This window comes from Monodon monoceros, unplaced genomic scaffold (assembly GCF_005190385.1).
Source record: "Monodon monoceros isolate NGI ecotype Baffin Bay Population unplaced genomic scaffold, NGI_Narwhal_1 Super_Scaffold_13, whole genome shotgun sequence".
NCBI lineage: Eukaryota > Metazoa > Chordata > Mammalia > Artiodactyla > Monodontidae > Monodon > Monodon monoceros.
This window is the reverse complement of record NW_021703769.1, coordinates 34,932,812-34,953,107: the sequence shown is the minus strand read 5'-3', so window position 1 is coordinate 34,953,107 and position 20,296 is coordinate 34,932,812. Positions and strand designations below refer to the sequence as shown.

Here is a 20,296-nt window from a genome sequence, read left to right as displayed (position 1 = left end):
TCAGGTAGCATTGGTTAGAAAGTACTGGGTCCATGAGAATCATATTACCCAATGGATAAAAATGGTCAATACTTTATGGGGACTTAAATTAATTTATTCACAAAGGCTTGATCAATTTACCTCTAAACATGCATACAAACATAGAGGTAATTCTGAGGCCAGAATCTCCTGCCTTTGTTTGGTCCACTTTGCTTTCCACTAAGTCACAAAAATATGGATGACCCCAGATGGAAATATCCTTTTGAGTTAGGTTGTTTACCTGCATATGTATCTGGGACATAGTCCTTCACCTCTATGTAGACAAAGAGAGCTGGCAGCATCAGAGGCTGGTTCCTTTCATTCCTCAGACAGATGTAGTGATAGCCTGGAGGGTGACATCATACCGTGCATCATATTTTCTTGTAACACAGGACATCTATTTGACATGTGTGTTTATTTTAGGTGACTTTGGGTGACAAACAGCTCACTTCTTTTTCATTTTAATCATATGGTTTTGAGTGGTAGGGTACTATTTTTCTCATCAGACAGGAAAACAATGTTGATGCTGATTTTTTTTCCTTTCACCATGTTTATCCCCACAAGAGAGAATTTGAAACCATATGTCATACATTGAATTATTGGTCCAAATTTATCCCTTGTATATGATCTCTTGACTTGGGGCTTAGCCTGCTTTGGACAATGGGATGTTAGTGATGTAGTACAAGCAGAGGCTTAAAATGCACTTGCAGAAACAGGTGTGCCCTTATGCATTCCACTGGGCTGCCATGAGATGTCTGTGGGCGCCACTGCTCCTTCAGCTGGGGCCCCTGAATGAGCAGATGTGGGAAGACCTAAGCCCAGCCCACAGCCTAAAGCACAGCTACATGGCTGAGACTTGCCAAACCCCACCACCCCACAGACCTGTGAGCATGAAGATAAAACACTTGTTATAAGCCTTTGAATCTTCAGATAGTTTGTTACACATAATTAACTGGCAAGAGTTGACTTGCCTACTGATCATAGCATGTCACAAAAACATAAAACTGCCGGATTTAAATACATAAATTTATAGTCCTTTTTATGTAACAAAACACCAAAGCAACAAATGGATTCCTAGATCATTCTTTAACAATCATGTAAGGCAGTGATGGTTTTCTCGACAACGTTGATAAAAAGTTTCTCACCACGCTATCCATACCTGGTCGAATTGCTTGTACTGGCAAGATTCGGTGACCAATAAATTTACCTCCTTCTTCATAAACTGCTATCCTCAAACAGGCCAGAGAAGGAAGAACTACCTATAGGACATTAACAGTACATGTGGTTACAAGAAGGAGCAACTGCAAGAAAGAATTAGAAAGGTATTATTTAAACTGGCCCCACTTTTCCAAATCCAAGAAGTTTCTAGTGAGCAAATTGATAAAAAGTTGTTGGTCTATAATTTAGATTTTCAAAAAGAGAAGGATTACCAGAGATATGGCTTCATCTATGTTTCCTCACCTTGTCCAAATGAGGAATCTGTTCAACAAATAGACCATTTTCTTTTGACATGAACATTCTCAAGGTAGAAATGACAAAAGTTCTATGTTTAGAGACAAAGAGTTGGTGGTTTTATCACTGTTTGAGCATTCACTATTATATTTTCAAAGCAAATTACTTTTATACTTTGGAGCAAAAGCAAAAATTAAAAAGTAGCTTTCAAGGATAACTGTCAGAATGGGATTGATTTATATATTTGTAAATTCCCAAATTAGCCAAAAGTACTGCTCACTTTTTTCCCCCCAATGTAAAACATATGGAGTACACATATCCCATGTCAAGAACATGAGGCCAATTGTATCCTTAAATATTTATTTCTTTGGTAACATAAACAAACTAACATTTATTGACTATTTTCAGTGTGTTCGATATTTTCTAAATGTTTTCAGTGCATTAGGGAATATTTATAATAACTCTATGAAGCAGACGGTATTATTAAATCCAATTAGCCTATTAAAAAAAAAACCCTGAAGCACAGAGACCTTTACCATAGATATTCTCTCCACAAAAGACTGCCTTTGTAGATATTTTGGCCAGAAAAAAGCAAAGGGTGGGCTTCCCTGGTGGCGCAGTGGTTGAGAGTCCGCCTGCTGATGCAGGGGACACGGGTTCGTACCCCGGTCCGGGAAGATCCCACATGCTGCGGAGCGGCTAGGCCCATGAGCCATGGCCGCTGAGCCTGCACGTCTGGAGCCTGTGCTCCGCAGCGGGAGAGGCCACAACAGTGAGAGGCCTGCGTACCGCAAAAAAAAAAAAAAGCAAAGGGTAAGTATCCACTCTACTTTCTACTAGACTTAGCATCTCCCTTTGTGTGTGAAGCATGTGTGAAAATGATTTGCTCTCTGGTGAAGGCAGAGGGAAAGCCCAGTTGAATATAAAAGATTTTAACTCTATCAGACAGACTCCAGACAAGCTACAAAGACCAGCACCAGTGGCTGGAGATTCTAGGGAGTTTAATTAATATACTTTTTAAAGGAAATATGGACTTCCTTTCTCTCCGCTACCATATTATTCCCTACTTCCCACTCTACTTCATTTGAATTATAGTGAAAACATATCATTTATCACTTGTATTATGAGAGGCTATGAGTTAAATTTATATCTTATTCTGGCCTTCCAAATGAGGTATCCTAGAATTAATTGATTTACAATGCAATTATGAAAAATCCAAAAAAGTAACTCATGGAAATCTTGAATAGTTTTTAACATACCTTTGAAAATGCTATTGCATTATTAATGTGTAAATTCCCAAATGAAGCAACCAATAATTCCTCATTTTATTTTTTCCCCAGTGTAAAACACCTAGAAGATGCAGTAACATCTCATATTAAGGACACTAGACCAACCTTTTTGAACACAATGGGTTCTTCTTCCCAGACAGGATTTACAGCATTTCCTTGTGATGTCTTTGTCTTAAATGCCTTCCTCCTTGTGTCCACAGGCAAACCAAACATATCCACTTCCACATAAGTCCCGACTTTCTTATCAGAGAGAAACTGACCTGAAATAATCTAGAAAGTAATAAAAAAGGAACTCTTGATAAATGAATAACAATGATATAAAAGAATACTTTAGGGAGGTACAAATGCTGATGGTGAATGTTGAACCATAATCAAAATAAAATAGAAACCAGAGTACAAATATGATTTCTTTTTCTGTTAAGGAATTTGTAGAGGAATACTGAAAATGCTGAGGTTAGAAGTCAATTAATAAGACAAAGTTTTATAGGAGGAAGTAAATGAACAAGTATCAAAAGTTTGATGAGATTATGCCTTTGCATTTGAGAGATACATCTATTAAATGTTAAAGATTGATCTGTAGAGCCTTTATCTGAATATAAATGTTTTTCTAATACTTAAAAATGTTATAAGAGAAAAAAATTCTCATTTTAGCATGATTGTAAATGAAATTAAAAGGTCATTTAAGAGTACAAATTTAAAACATAACACACTAGAAAGTCTAGCATTTAAAAAACTTCCTCTTGTTCATAAAATTTGACTTGAAAGAGTGGTTATAACATCATGCTATTCCAATTCTCAAAGCTGTTAGACTTTAAATAAAAAGCCACAATGATGATAAAAAAAATACTGAAAACAAATAATGACCTTAAACCATTAAGCCCAATTTATCATCACTCCTAACCTCACCTGGTTAGCCATCCACACAGTAGTGGGTATCCTTTGCCTAGCTATAAAATTAATGAATATTGTGGAGTTAAATGAGATTTTAAAACTACATGTTCATAAAATGTCTCCCACGTCTGCTTCTTTTTCTAACCGAATTTTCAGACTCTGAGGTGTCCTCTGCTTTAACAGAGAGGGGAGCAAGAAAGCAAGTGCTGATGGAGCAGACCCAGAGATCTGATCTGGGTTGTCTTGTTGACAAACCTTCACTTTCTGAGCTCTGGCTGGTGAAAGGGGACAAAATTACCAAGATTGTGGCTGGGCCAGAAATGAGACACAGCGGCGGCCTGAGGATGGCCATCAGAGGCTGAGTGAGGCCAAAGGCAGCTATATGCTGATGTGGCCAGAGATGCCATACAAGATAGAGAGAAAGCCATGAGGAAGAGGCTGTCTGAATTTACCCTGGGACAACTCATTTCTCCTGAATGTTCTCTTTGCCTGGGTGCATGAGGCCTGCAGGCAACAATCTCTTTGTTTAATTTCAGGTTCTTCTTAAGAACAACTTAGCTGACATTTTACAACATGTTTGAAACTTCCAAGTTAAGCGATGAGTCACATTGGGAATTCAGATGCATCAAAGATGTTGTGTACTTAAGAGTTTGATTAAAGCAGAGTCCTTAACTAAATTAACGACACTGAGCTTCAATGTTCTCCTGAGTAAAATAGGATGATGGAACACCACTGGAGCTCACAAGTCCATTTTGGCATGATAAAGTCTATGTCAGGGGTTCAAAACAAAGGCAGTACTAGGCGGAAGTGAGCCACATCCTGGCTCCAGATGTAATGTTGAAGGCAGGGCTCAGCTGCAGGTCTCTGATGCATCACGGCCTGTCCATTCAGAGGACACTGACATCTCCAGAACACTGTCTCCACTCTGGACTCAAGCAGCAGTGTACACCTGCCTGGGACTCAACTGTTTCCCCTCAACTTCTCTATGTCGTTGTTTATAATCCTGTCTCTATGTCATTGTTTATAATTGCTTACATTGTCATAGTGGAATTTTCAAGAAAAAATAAATATGCAAGCAAACATATAAAACAAGATGAGCTGACAAATGAGGACAAAAGATTATTATTTTGTCAAAATATTTTTAAGTGGACCCAACTATAACTACAATTGACAAGGATTCTAAAAATAACATTTTATCAGTGTGTGATACTTAAGAGTTTATCTTAAACTTGACAGGAATTAAACATCCTCTGCTGAAAACAATTTCCTAAACTAAATATAATCTTGAAGCTCTGATTCTGCCAAGTTCACTCTGCAGATATACAGTGTGAAATAATTTCAAATGATATCACTGTGAGACACTTCATTGCAATTTTATTTTTAATCGTTGGTGTAAATAACATAAATTTTAAAGTAAAATGGGCTCAACAAGATTAGGGTAGATATAAATTAGTGAAATTGTGACAGAGCATTTTTTTTTTTGCACAGTTTTTTATATGCCTTTAGTTTAGGGTCAATTGGAAAATTGAATTTATGCCCGATTAAAAAATGTTTCTTAGTTCTGCACTTATCCAGTTAAACAGAAAAGAAGTGAAACTTTAAAATGTAAATGCAACTTAAATACAACAACCACAGGCTTATAGGATTCATGTAAAAAGCTCTTTATAAAAATGATTTCCCATTCATAGTATTAAAAGTGTTTTCTCACAACTAAAAAAAAAATTGTATCTCCTGTAACATCAATTTCAAAGACTGCAGAAATCATTTGGAATTAATTTTTTGAGGGTCAGATGTATGCTTAATGACATGATTCTTGTATTTAATATCATTACTACGTGTTATAAATCCCTGAATACTCTGATAGATTTTCAAAAGCCATGCTATGGTAACTTGAGAGCTTTTATTCAATATTTAACAATTTATTGAGAGAATACTTTTTCTCTAATTTTGCTCAGTTTGGCTATCTTCCTAGGACTAATGGGTGGGGGGGGGGGAAAGACCAGAAGATTTCTTCAGTATAAGTCAGTAATTTTCGTGGTAAATTTCACCATGGGATCTTTACACCAAAAGAAAGGACAAGCCATGGTGAATCTCACCAACTTGTTTTATTAATTTTGGGTCTGATTTTTATCCTATTAAAAGTGGGGCTTAGTCCGTTTACTTCATGCATGTAGCTTTTGAAAACTGCTAATTCAGATTTAGTCCTTGAAGGAAAAAATGTAAGAAAGAAGTGAAGACTTTACTGGGAATTAAATTCTTCATGACTGAACTACTTTATACAAAATAGGTGATGTTGAAGACTTTTGCTGGGTACAATTGTGTGATAGGGTAGCACATACCTTAACAGATAAAGTGTTGGCCACGATCCCATCCACAATGCCTTCGGTGAATGGATCAAAGTGCTTGTCAGGTCTCCTCATGAACTCTGGCTTCAGTCTGTAGCCACTTTTCCCATTGTATTCATACATCCCCATGTTTATTTGCATAGCCAGGTCTGCATATCAAAAACACAAACTTTATTGTGACTGTATTTATACTTGGAGCAAGAAAGCAAGATTGTATTACAGTCCACTTTTGTTCCTCCTTTAAAAATAAAGATTTAATCATTATAGAAACAGGAAATACAGACAAGAAAAAGAAATTGAGCCGTCATCTCCAAATCCAGAGGTAAACCACTACCAACAGGTTGGTATATATTCTGTTCTTCTAATTCAGATATATTTTGAAAATGCAGTACGTCCATTTCATTAAATATTCGTCTGCTTTAATTTTAACAACTGTATAAACTTCTTTTGAATAGATATGTCTGAATACACGGTTTATAACAGCCTCCTCTCTTCCAAGTTTTTGTCATTATGTATAATGTTTTGATGAACATCATTGTGATGAAATCTTTGAAGCCATCATTAACAATGTTCTTAGGAGTGAAATTTCTAGGTCAGAAAATATGCATATTGGAAAAGTTTTTTGATAATTCTTGCTAAGATGCCCTTCAGAAAGTTTAAATCACTTTAAACCTCCAATCCATGTTTTTGAGGATGGACTTCTTCATACTTCACCAACAGTGGTGAAGTGGTAAAATTCTTCTTTTTTCAATTATAAGAAAGAAAAAAGATTTTCTTTTAAAATTTTTCATTTCTTTGATTATTTACTACCAGTATCTAATCACACACTGACTAGTTTCTAATGGACAAAGATTCCTGGTCAAAGTTTTGCTAAGACTCAGTCAATGTATGAAATAAATGTCTACGTTTGTTGCAATTGCTAGAGCTTAAAAAACAAAAAAATACTTTAAAGTCATAAGGAATCTGGGAAACTGTCAATTTCCTCCATATTATCTGAGTCTATTTAGGTGGACAGTAAAGAAGAGATGGTAGAATCATTCCAATGTTCCATGTAACAAACCATTTTTAGAGCAGGGAAAATAAGTGAAATTTTATCTCTCATTTTTTAAAGTATTATGACTATGATACCAAAATTGGACAGAGTACCAAAAAAAGAAAATGATGGACTTATCATACTTAAAAAAAAATAACTTTAAAAGTCTAAAAAATTAATTAGCAAAACATATGTTCTAAAAAATAATACACAAGCAAGTAGAATTTATCCTGGGAACAAAAGGATACTTACATATTAGGAGATATATTAATATAATTTATCACATTTCTCACAAAAGAAGAAATGAACATACGATCATCCCAATAGATGTCAAAGAGACATTTAATAATATTCAACATAAATTCCTAAAACACTGTTGTCACTTAAGGCAAGTGTAGATTCCTTTAGTGTGTAAAAGACTAGCTGTCTCAAAGTCACAGCCAGCATCTACTCATTGGTATCACAATGTGAAATTCCTGTTAGTGTTAAGATGAAAAGGAAGTGCCCATTCTTAATATTATTATTTAATATTATTTTACAATGGTCAGTCCAAGGCACTAAGAAGGGGGAAAAAGTAGATGTGATTAAATTATTATAATTGTGTATATGAAAAAAACAATAAAATCTACTGGCAAAATAGGCTATTATGAGTTTAGGAAGATGATAATTTCTAAAATACATTTATTTATAAAATAAATATACAAATACCAATATCCAGAAACAATCTGTGAAAAATGTAATGTTAAAAAAAGGATTTAATCTAAAGAAACTATACCTCTAATGAAGACAAGTGATTTTGTTGAGAAACTAGATATAATAATTTTCTGTGATTACAAAAACCCCTAAAAATTAGAAGTTGTCAGTTTTCTTCAGATGAATTTATAAATTTAATGGGATTTTAATCAAAATCTCATTTTCTTTTCAGTGGGGGAGAAAATAACAATTAAACTAAATTCACTTGGAAAAAGAATCCCACTGTCAAGGAAAGAAGAATTGAACATTAATAGCCATGAAGAATTTCCACTTCCACATATTAAACCATATTATTAAATATTACAATAATAACAATAAGTTATTGGCTCCAGGAAGGTGAAAAATTTATTAATGGAGAAGACTATACATTGAAAAAATGTACCCAAATTAACAACTAAAAAGGTTACATCTAGGGGCTTCCCTAGTGGCGCAGTGGTTAAGAATCCACCTGCCAATGCAGGGGACACGGGTTGGAGGCCTGGTCCGGAAAGATCCCACATGCCACAGAGCAACTAAGCCCATGCACCACAACTACTGAGCCTGTGCTCTAAAGCCCACGAGCCACAACTACTGAAGCCCATGCTCCTAGGGCCCGTGCTCTGCAACAAAAGAAGCCACTGCAATGAGAAGCCCATGCACCGCAACGAAGAGTAGCCCCCACTCTCCACAATTAGAGAAAGCCTGCAGGCAGCAATGAAGACCCAACGCAGCCAAAAATAAATAAATTAATAAATAAATAAATTTTTTTAAAATAAAAAGGCTACATCTAATAAATTGTAATTTCAGTTTGATCTCTTACTGAGATTATACATGAAAATTAAATTTGCATGGATGAAAGGGTTAAATTACAGATAAAAAAGAAACCATGAAAGAAATAGGAGTAAATATGGATGGATCATTGGGTGTGGAGCCTGTAATCATGACAGTAAACCAAGATTCCATAAAATAAAACATTAATCAACCAGATCTCATCTGTTTCACAAAATAAGGCAACATGACCTTTATATAAAAAGTACTGTTATAAATGAATAGAAAAATTGACAAGAGTCCTGAATAGTCAATTCATAAAAGCAGAAATGTAAAAATCAAAACACATACTTAAAATGTTCAACCTCAAAAATAATCAAAGGAATGAAATAAAAAAGAACAAGGAGATATTTTTCTGAATTATTATTATTTAATTATAATACTTAACCAAGATCTCAAGTGAGAGGGAACAACTTATACATTGCTGATGGAGGAGAAGTCTAGTGCAACATTTTTGATGAACAATTTGGCATTGTGCACAAAGGTTCTTAAAACTTTCACTTCTTTTAATTCTATTTCAGGAGCTGTTCCAAAAGAACATTAGGAGATAGACTTGACAATTTATATTCAAGGCTGTTCTCAGGGCACTATTTATAGTAGGAAAAAAATACCCTAATGTTCAGTGATAGGAAATGGGTTTTAGTGAATTGTGAGATGTGCTTAATATACAGCTATTAAAATTCATGATTCTGTATCACATTTAAATATATATAAAGATATATATATATTTAAACAAGTTATTAAGTGAAAAAGCATGTATATGCATATCCAAAAAACTTACAGATTACGATGCCAAAAGTTAACAATGTTGAATTTCTGAGTGGTAACATTCCTCGCAGTTTTATTCTTTTCTTTATAGTTTTTTTTTTACATTTTCTATAATAAATACATATTACTTTAAAAAGTATAAAAGTTTTTGTTTGAAAATAATGCAAAACAACTAGAAATAAAGACTTGTTTATAAACCATTGAAGACAATTTCTCAATTTTCAAAATTCACTTTTTTTTGCAATGATATTTCCTTTATGAAAATGTGCTTTTGTTTGTTTTTTCAGTCAAGTCTGGCAGTTTTTTTCTCCTTGGGAATGGTTATAAAGCCACGAGGAAATGTGCCTTTATAATAGAAAGGAAATGAACATTAATTGTGCTACTTACCCACTGTTTGGAAATTAAGTGCAACCATTTGGCAGCCTGCGTTCCAGAAGAGCTGGGGCATGTAGTTGGATGAATCCACACGTGTTCCTTTTGGATATATCCTGCTAAGCTGCATTTTGTTATATCTGGACCATCATGTTAAGTAGTGAATACAATTATAAAAAGAATTAGCCAATAATATTAGCTGAGAAGCTGCCTTCCATCTTTCTCCATTGGGGAAATAAATTAAAGATTGATGATCTCACTGGGCTGGTGGGTGAAATAGGTAAAAAGCTTTCTGAACAAACAGAATAAATGTGCTTTTATAATAGAAATGTAGCATCACCTTTGCAGATCCCTGTGGGTAAAAACTAATGAGGTGCAAAGATGGCTGAGTCAATGTGATTTTGTGGAGATTATGAAGGACTGGCTTAGCAATTAAGGACACATGAAGAAGTCCAAGCATAGCAAGTCACGTGACAGGTTGATATTGTGCTTGGCAGAAGCAGATATCATGAACTGTATGGCTATTTTTGAAATGCTCTCTGCTCATTTTCTTAACCTTCTCAGGGAATGCTATTGGCCAAGACTGTGGTACTCTTTATGATTGATAACAAGGTAAATATAGCACAGAAGGTTTTGACCTTGTCTCATATTTTTGTTCCTACCATCATCAGTTTTCCATCCTGAGACCCTTTTAGTTATTGAAGGATGCTATGTCTTTAAAGCACAACTGACTATTTCTATTACCAAGTTTGGTAGAGGTTAGCTCAGGTTCTGAGCTCGGCAGGGGAGTTAGGCCAAATAGAGTTTGAAACTTAAATTCTGGAAATCGTTAGCTGTATGATTCAGGACAAGTTATTCCTTTTCTGTGCTTCAGTTTCCTCATCTATAAAAGATGTGAATTCCTACATTATACGGCTATTGTAAGGAGTAAATAAGACATATAACAAAAGGTCTATCACATAGTTAGTGCCTGATGAATACTAATGATCATGATATACTGTCACTTTGCTTATGGAGTTTACACTTGTTTCCTCTATTGTTGATGAGTTTTAAAGGTGGCTTTTTTATTATAGGACTTTCATGAAATTGGGTTGTTTGGGACATTTAATATTTGTTTTATGAAAAAATTTTAAAGATCTGTGTCATTTCATTTTGATTCAGGGATAAAGTTAAAAATTTTTGGTTGTCAGGAGTATCAAATAAAGCCATTATTAGTAATTTATATTCTCATCACCATCATCCCAACTATTTTTCAATTGGACATCTATTACATGTAAGGGTGTGAGACACCAAAAACATGTCTATATTATATACATATAATATATACACTTTATACCTATCATATTTTACATATGCATAAAGCATACACACACATTTTACATATGTTGTCCATAACCCAACAGCAAGCCATAAAGCTGTTATCATCATTTCTGTTTTACAGGTGAGAAAACTCAGAAGGATTATGCAAATTACCAAGGGATAAAGAGGTTGGTGGTCTGAAGGTATCCTGGAAATCTGGGCTTCCTCTACTCCAAGGCCAGTTCTCTTTTCCACATGCCAGACTATCCCATTCACCATTACATATGAAACCTGAAACTATTTATTGCCCAGGTGACAGACTTAAGCCATCTCATGCACCTTTCTCCTTTATTAAAGACAAAAAATTAAACAAATAGCACGACTTCACTCTTGCCGATTCAGCAGATGTCCGTCAAATCAAGGATACTCTACAAATTCCACTGGAGACTTTGTAAGTTGCTCAAGTCCTTTGGTTTCCACAAAGGAAGACATTTCGAAGCTTCTGTTTCTTTCTGAGTTAACAACAACAACAACAAAAAGTGAGAAATAAAATTCAATATTATAAATGATAGCATATAAAATGTAGGCAAATGTTCTGTGAAGTTGATGGCAAAGAATCCTCAAATAACTTTTATATTTAATGTTGTTTTCAGTGGACTATTTACCTGTAACAAAAGTCAAGTCTTAGTTTTGTCTCTTCTAATATTTGCTACCTGGGTCAGGTGTTGGGCAAGTTAGGGACCTGGTGGCGTTAGGGTGGGAAAATGAATTTTAGACTTGGAGAGTGTGGCCAGGAAAGCTGTTTTGTCAAAAGAGCAGGGGCCCTGTGGGAATCTGTTGCTCTAAATCCATTCAGATTGCTTTCTGGAAGCCATCACTGAGAATTAACAATACAGACCGTGTGTACATTCCTGCTAGATGCTGACTCTCTTTTATACCCACACTGTCATTGCCTCATGTTTGTAGAGACCCTTTAGAAACTACTAATTTGACATAAGAATTTTGTTATTTTAAAGCAGAAGGATCCTTGGACATTTTTCAGTCCGATGGCCTCATTTTCAGATTAGATGACAGAGGCTGTAGAGGTGAATGTACTAGAGGGCTCAATATTCTTGGACACAGAGAAACATCTTGAAAGTGAAAGCTAAGCTTCCAATTAGAGTGAGAGAAACCAAACAAAGTTATCTTAGTTTAGAAAGACTAAGAGTCAAACAGCTTCTCTGTCCTCTTCCCAACTAGAAAGAAATCACACTGTTACATACAGACTAAGATGTGTTATCTGGAGCTTGGTGATTTAAACTGAGTTACCTTGAGGCATCTTTCCTCTTTGATGCCCACTTTCCATAATTAAAGCCTCATTCTTCTTCCTAGTCATTCCCAGATTTCTCCTTTATCCACCTCGTCACCTTCCCCAATTTAATTGACTCTAAAGGAAACCTTTACTTCTCTTATTTTGGTCCATCAAAATTCTACTTTCATATGACTATCTTAAGCGTGACTGCTAATTAAAATTGAGTCAATTTAATAGGTTCTTTGTGAAATATGTGCAGTGTTCTTTTGAAAAAAGTGAGAAAATGATATAAAACACAGGGAGAAAAGTACTTGTTTGTAAATCTTTGGCTGGTGATATTGTCACCAGGTTCTTAAGGGCCTAAATGTATCAGCCCCTTCTCAGTTTAGCTACTTGTCTGGGAGCTTTTGACTCATGAATTAGGAAAACTCGTTTTACAGCCAAAGGAAGTTATAGTAATATAAAAATAACTACTTTATAGTATGTTTCACATCGAACAGCTTGTAGTAAGAAGCACCAGTAATTACAACATCAAACAAACTGTTGAAATCTTTATGTATAAATCTTATTGGAAGTTAAATTCTTTGTTGTAGAGATCTAGATACCATATGTTATTTAAGTTAAGACTCTTTGGGCAAAATTATATAATTATACATAAGTGTGTTAATGTAGAGGCTTAGAGTTTGGTATATCTATAAAACTCTCCTTTATAAGAGGCTGCTGTGTTTAAGAAAAAAATCAGTTTTTAAGAGCATATGCTTATAAAAGTAGCTAAACTGTCCCATTACATTACTATTAACCTAATAGTATTTTACAGTTCATGCAAACACAAAGGGCAATTTGATAAAAGAGCTCCTTTCTCTAGTATGAGGAGAGATAATGTACATATATAATTTGCATCCAGTAAGGATGGGTAGTTGGATGAGCGGAAAACACCAAGTAGTGTGCAGTTAATGATATATTCTTCTAAATATATAAAACATAGGCTGAACAAATGGAATGTGGATGAACTGGTTGATTTGGTTTTATTTCTATTCAATATTGAGACTGATCAAGTCTCTGATTGCTTCCTTTCGAGGGGATGGTTAAATAGTTTATTTCAACACTGTCATTTATATAATTGATGGAATGCCCATGTGGTCACAAACGAAAAATAATGTAAAATACTCAGTCAGCTGTACTCTGGTCTAATATCTTTTAGATAACCACGTATGGCCTGTAGCTCTATTAAGAATTTTGGGAAAACATATCATGGAATACTTTCTCATATGGTTATATATATATATAATATACTTACATATAGTCATATATATTTATTTAGATATATAAAAAACAGATAGTAAATTCACACATATACTCAAGACTTCATAGAATGGTTCTAATAAGGGTCGCATTTTTTGGTCTAGTAACCTTGTGTTTAAAATATACTTATCCTATGCTACATTAGGGGTTTTTCTCCAGGGAAAACTTACTTTTTGAAATTTCGAATGACTCGAACTTGACTGGCTGAATATAGTTCACCAGATTAGACATCTCTTCTGTGGCCATGGCCTCGCTCCCAGCAGTCCCCTGGAAGCAGGAGTAAAAATAACGTTCCCAGAGTCAGCATTATGTTTTCCCAGGGCAATGATCAAATGACCCAAGAGAGCAGAAGATTATCACGCCTCTTCTGAAAACGGTTATCGCCAACAGAAAATGGATTACGGAAGAAAGGAAAAGCAACACCTCACGTTACACAGTGCGGGGTGGGAGGAGGGAGGTTTAGGGGCAGCTCCCAGGGCACTCTGGGACCAGCGGTATCAGCACCACCTGAGCAGCCTCTCAGCCCCCTGCGCAGGCCTCCTGAACCAGAATCTGCATTTTACTGAGGTGATTCAAATGCACAGCAAAGTTTAAGAAGCCCTGAGCTGTGTCTCATCTGCCAAAGCAGGGAGTCCACAGGTGATGTCTGAAGTTACATACCAAGAATTCACTGTACAACATGAAAGTGAGTATGTAGGTGACCACTGGCTGAATCACAAACTGTTATAAAAAAAGGTTGCTGGTGGAAGTGGATGGGGATGGGTAAACGTATATGGCTTTTTTTTACAAACTTTCCTCTGTCCCTCCCTTTCTGGCTCCTGGGCACCTATTAGGCAAGCAGCCCAAAACAGTGTAGGTCAGTAGCTCAGGGTTTAGAGCCAGACTGTCTAATTTTAAATCCCAAGCCCACCACTTAGAAACTGTGCATTCTTGGGCAAGTCACTTAACGGTTCTGTGCCTCAGCTTGCTCACCTGTAAAATTATGATAAAATCAGTCCCAACAGCATATAGGGTTTTTGTGATTATTAAATGAATTAATTTATGTGAAAGCTCAGAACGGTATCTGGCACATAGTAAAACCTGGTGTTACTTTAGCTACTATTATGTATTACATACCACTTTGATAAAGTATTTAATAAAGAAGAAAGCCAATATTGCAGTATTCGTGTGGACAGACCTCTGTAGGCTGATCTAATATTTTCTCCCATTTTTAGAAGAGAAAATACATGGAGACATGGTTTCTTTTGAAAACTTCTGTAGCAATATTAAGGTTAAATGTGAATTGGGAAATATTCATTTGCAAACGGCCATCCAGCTAGTAAGACAGTTTTAAAATGATCAAAAATCACTGACAAAAAGTTTACACAATTGAAATAATTCTGGAAAAACTACTCTGTAACAGTTTTCCTTCTGGATATTGAGTTGAAATTTAGTGGGGAAACATAATTAATCAAAAATTTAGACTCTATTAAAGGAAATAATTATAAGAGGAAGAACATTATGTGAGAACACCTTATTATTTGTTATTTATCTGTATTAACTAAAATGTAAAGATACAAATACTGAGACAGATACTTTCCAATATATTTGAAAGCAGATTCAGTTTAAACTTTTTGAACAAGACTAAAACAAAGTTTTTAAAATTCCAATTGACCTATCCTTGATTTGTTTCTGGATTCTGTGCAATGAATATTTCTGAGCTGATGAAGTTATTTGGGAAGCTTGAGCTTCTGTCAGTATATAACCGCTAGTGGTGTTAAAATTACAACGGGGAATTCCCTGGCGGTCCAGTGGTTAGGACTCTGCACTTCCACTGCCGGAGACCTGGGTTCAATCCCTGGTGGGGGAACTAAGACCCCATAAGCCAAAAAAGGGTCAAAATTATAACAACGAAATTAATGTCATGTTTATAAACATTTCTCCAAACCTCATGTCTTCTCTGGATTCTGGACCATTGACAATCCATTTAATTGCCTCAAAAATTGAAGCGGGCAGTTGGAGGTCACAAATTTTTTTTTTTTTTTTTGCGGTACGCGGGCCTCTTACTGTTGTGGCCTCTCCCGTTGCGGAGCACGGGCTCCGGACGCGCAGGCTCAGCGGCCATGGCTCACGGGCCCAGCCGCTCCGCAGCATGTGGGATCTTCCCGGACCGGGGCACGAACCCCTATCCCCTGCATTGGCAGGCGGACTCTCAACCACTGCGCCACCAGGGAAGCCCGAGGCCACAAATTTTGAATTCATTCTCAACATACCACATTTGATGGAAGGCAGCTTCAGCAACACTGTTCCTTATAGAGAACTTTGCTTAATGCAATGCTTGTTCCTCTAGCGACCAGTTTGCATCTTCAGTTTTCAAACTCTTTTCACCACTAGATGGCAGAAAGCGACCAGGAACTACAATCCAGAGGGAGCAGTCTGGACGGGCAAGTTAGCTGAAAGCTTCTGTGACCAGAAGTCAAGCCCTAGAAACCTACCTCATCCATCGAGGACTTTTTACAGTCATCCTCATCGTCATCATCGTCACTCTCCGTATCAGCTTCTCCTGTCAAATTTTAATAACAGATCATGAAGTAAATAAGCATTTACAGGTTCGAAGCACATGTGACATGTGCATTACCCAAAATTTCCTTGGAAGTTGGCCTTTCACCGTTCTGAAGTTATTCTTTTGGTTTTTTAAATTTTATTAATTATACAGAATTATACTGACATTTTGAATATGGATTTAGTTTTCTAAATTTGATTTGTGAATACCATTTGAAATTTCCAAGCTCTATAAAAGATGCTTGTCTTTACATTTTTATCTATATGTTTTACAAAACATACGGCATCTTATATAGTTAGCTCTCTCTGGTGCACATATCCTATTTTGATGTATACATTCTATTTTAGTGTCTCCATGACCCTAAAACAGATAAACTATCACTTTACCACCTTTCCCTCTTCTTCCTGGTCCTGACTCTTCTGTGTGATGCTTGGCCAGAGCTCAGTGACCTTGTAGCTATTTTTCCAAGGCCAGAGAGGACATCACAGAAGTCGAGGTAGAAGACAAGAGCTGGGACAGGAATGGAGGCTATAGTAGCACACCTGATTCTACAAAACTGTAAGGTACCACCTGTATCCTGTGATTTGCCTGCAGGCTTATTTGATGGAGGCATTGTTGTCTAAACAATGCACATATCTTTAAAAATGGAGATATTCTGTTTAAGACGGCAGGATAAAATGGGTGAACTCTTAACATAATTATGCATGTAAATCTACCTTGGTCAGTTATAATGCAGCTTCACATGTAGTCAATATACAGTCATTTCAATAGATTGTTTTTCTCTCCAAAGTTTAGGTGGATGATTCCACCAGCTTAAATAGTCACATTGGTATGAGGCATTACATTCTTCCCAGCTCTGGGATTCAGTCAGACCCAGTAATATCACTTATGTAAAAAGATTTTCAAGTATAAAGTAAAGAAAGCACACTTTTAAATTGTTTGATTTGACTTCTGTCAGGGTCCATACAATGCAATAGGATAATAAGCCCAGAAGATGGCAATATTAGTTCAACAATGAGGCAACTAACACGGGCCAGTACCTCCCCTCCCTGCCTTCTATAAATTAGCTGCCCTGCGCAATCTCTATCAATGACACTGCCCACAGCACTACCTCCAAGAAGCTTATAAATGTTTTCATTTGGCTGACAAAGTTCAATCGATTACTAATGATAGCAGTTAGCATTAGGGAAGCAACCTTTAGAGGGAAAAGATGTCTGGGACCAACATGGCTTATTATTTTCAGCTTGTTTATTAAAGAAAGCCACATACAACTGCTTTATGACGTTAATATTGTGTTAGTTAATAAGGGGAATCAATTCCACTTTGAAAAGAAAACATAGCTTATCCTATTAGAGACATTCTTTTAGGAGGTTGACACAAAACTTTTTAGAGTCAAATTTGTTGCCTCAAGTTTTTGTAACTATTTATCGTTTTTTTTTAATTAGAGAAGGGGTTCTTTTTATTGAGTAATTTAAGAAGTTTGTCAGGACAGTGCTTCATGTTACATTAACAACACACCAGAATTTCAAGTAATCAGGCCATTCTCTAGTTTATGTGGGAAGGAAAGAATTTGTCATTCTTTGCTCTATGAGCAGGGACCTGATTTCTCCCTTATAAGTGTCTGGAGGAATCTTGTTGAAAAAAAAAAATATATATATATATATCCTAGTTCTTTAAGACAAGTGTACAGGCAAACGACTGGATCTCTTGGGGGAAGATCTGGCCAACAGGCGTCATGATAAGTAGATTAGCTTTGATATAAGAAACATGTTTTTCAAGTTATTTGAGTTCCCAATACTGAAAACATCTACAAACCAAATGGTAAATTAGCAGTGCTGTTTATTCAGGGCCCTACCTACATATTTAAATGTCCAAAAATTTCCATCGAAATAAATGAAAATTGCACAACAGAGTATGGGGCTAGCTTAGGAAATCTACCAAATTAGTAACAGATTGCTGCTCTTTCTCTGAACTAAGCAATAATATTCACTGCCTGTTAAAAATTGTTATTTGTGTTATGCATCCGGTTAATAAGAGGGAAGAGAACTGGGGAAGGCAGATGGTAAAACGACAAGCTCCCACATGCAAAGGAAGATACAATTTACTCGCTAACACTCAAGAGATAGAATCGTGCTGAGAAATAGGTGGCCTGTTAGTGACTTTTCGTTCCAAAACTTCAAAAAGAACATTCTCACTGAGAACAAAAGTTATTTTTGAGAAAAGAATCAGAATTGTGTAATAACGTTTGAAACACACATTTAAAAACTACCAAAAAAAAAAAATCTTTCAAGGAATCACATAACGTCTGTGGACAAGGATGTTAATCTAAACAATAAAAGTAATTCCCTGGTGATGCAGTGGTTAAGAATCCGTCTGCCAATGCAGGGGACATGGGTTCGAGCCCTGGTCCCGGAAAATCCCACATGCCGCAGAGCAACTAAGCCCGTGTGCCGCAACTACTGAGCCTGTGCTCTAGAGCCCGCAAGCCACAACTACTGAGCCCATGAGCCACAACTACTGAAGCCTGGGAGCCTAGAGTCCATGCTCCGCAACAAGAGAAGCCACCGCAATGAGAAGCTCGCGCACCGCAACTAACAGTAGCCCCCGCTCACCACAACTAGAGAAAGCCCATGTGCAGCAACGAAGACCCAACGCAGCTGGGGGGGGGGGGGCGGGGGGCGGGGAGAAAAAAGTAATTGGTAACTGTAATGGAAAAATACAGGAAAAGATAAATCAGAGTCTTGGCCAACCTTTTTTTTTCTGATTGCCGTAGAGTTTATATTTTAATTTTTAAAAATTATTTTTAAACCTTTTAATTGACATGTGATAAGTATACAGAAAAGTACACATACCATACGTGTACAGTGCCTTAACATACCAAACAGACCTTAGGAAACAGTACCCAGATCAAGAAACAAAATGTAACTGTGTGCAGAAGCCTCCTTGGGTCCCTTTTAGTCACTTTTTCACCAGGGGTAACCATCTCCTGACCTCTAATAGTGCAGGTTAGTTCTGCTGTTTTGGCACTTTATATAGATGGAATCAGATAGTGGATACTTATCTTTTGCATTTGACTTCTTTACTCAACATTATGCTTCTAAAACGAGATTCATCCATATTGTTGTATGCACTGTAGATCATTATTGCTACATATTATCCCATGGGGTGAATATAGCACATGTATTTATCTGTTGATGGGCTATTCTGAATAGTGCTGCTTTAAGCAATTCTTCACCAATGTCTCTTGGTGAACATCTACATGCATTTCTGTTGGGTATATACCTAGGAATAGAATTCTCTGGGGCAGAGGGGGTTCATATGCATATGTTCCGCTTAGCTTCTGTAGATGCTGCCAAACAGTTTTCCAAAATGATTATTCCAAGGTTAGCTAAACTTTTTATTGAAGAAGTTTCTAGATTTAAGCTTAAAGTTTCCTTTACTTGTTCACCCTCCAATCAGGGTGAACATATCTGCAATGCACTTTTAAGATTGCCAAGACTCTGACTAGAGTTGGAAAAGAACTTAGACTAAATGACAAATAATTCAAAGGAAATGCGTGACCACTCTGAATTCTTTTCTCATCAATCACAAAAATCTATTTCAACTTAAATCTAAACCAAAAATTAGTGACAGTAAATATCACCTAGTAGCTTTGATAGATAATTCAAGTAACTTTACCATTTCACATTTTTAAAGAGCTCTGTAGAATATGGATAAGTTGAATGGCCCAGAACTCTTCAGCACATCATCAATGAGAATCCATTTGATGAACATCTTGTGTCCAGACCTGTAGTTAGTGTCAAGGGATCCCTGCCCTTGAGAAGCTTAAAATAACATGGTCACTACAAAGATTATTTGGCTTATGTGGTAGCCAGAAATTATGGCCTCCCCCAAAATGCCCATGTCCTATGAACATCTCCTGTGTCCTGTGAATACATTGCAGGAGGGAATTTGCAGATGAGATTAAGTTAAGGACCTTGAAATGCAAGAGATTACTCTAGATTATCTGGATGGGTCCAATGGAAAGACATGAGTTCAGAAAAGCAGAGGACCTTTTCCAGCTGTGGTCCAAGGGAAATGTGATGACAGAAGAAGTGAGATGGGACATTCCTGGCTTTGAAGCTGGAGGAAGGG

The 20,296-nt window shown here is 36.3% G+C and overlaps 1 protein-coding gene across 3 annotated transcripts in view; it reads right to left on the bottom strand.

Moving 5' to 3' along the window:
- The window catches only part of PLCB1 (phospholipase C beta 1), a 682,570-nt gene that overhangs the window by 114,909 nt on the left and 547,365 nt on the right, over positions 1–20,296 (bottom strand). For all 3 annotated transcript variants that reach the window (XM_029220651.1, XM_029220652.1, XM_029220653.1), the window contains exons 15-22: positions 16,095–16,162; positions 13,791–13,887; positions 11,455–11,539; positions 9,744–9,868; positions 5,990–6,144; positions 2,865–3,029; positions 1,178–1,277; positions 260–364 (exon numbers count right to left, since the gene is read on the bottom strand). In XM_029220651.1, coding sequence (XP_029076484.1) covers positions 260–364; positions 1,178–1,277; positions 2,865–3,029; positions 5,990–6,144; positions 9,744–9,868; positions 11,455–11,539; positions 13,791–13,887; positions 16,095–16,162 — 900 coding nt within the window. The remainder of the gene's footprint in view (positions 1–259; positions 365–1,177; positions 1,278–2,864; positions 3,030–5,989; positions 6,145–9,743; positions 9,869–11,454; positions 11,540–13,790; positions 13,888–16,094; positions 16,163–20,296) is intronic.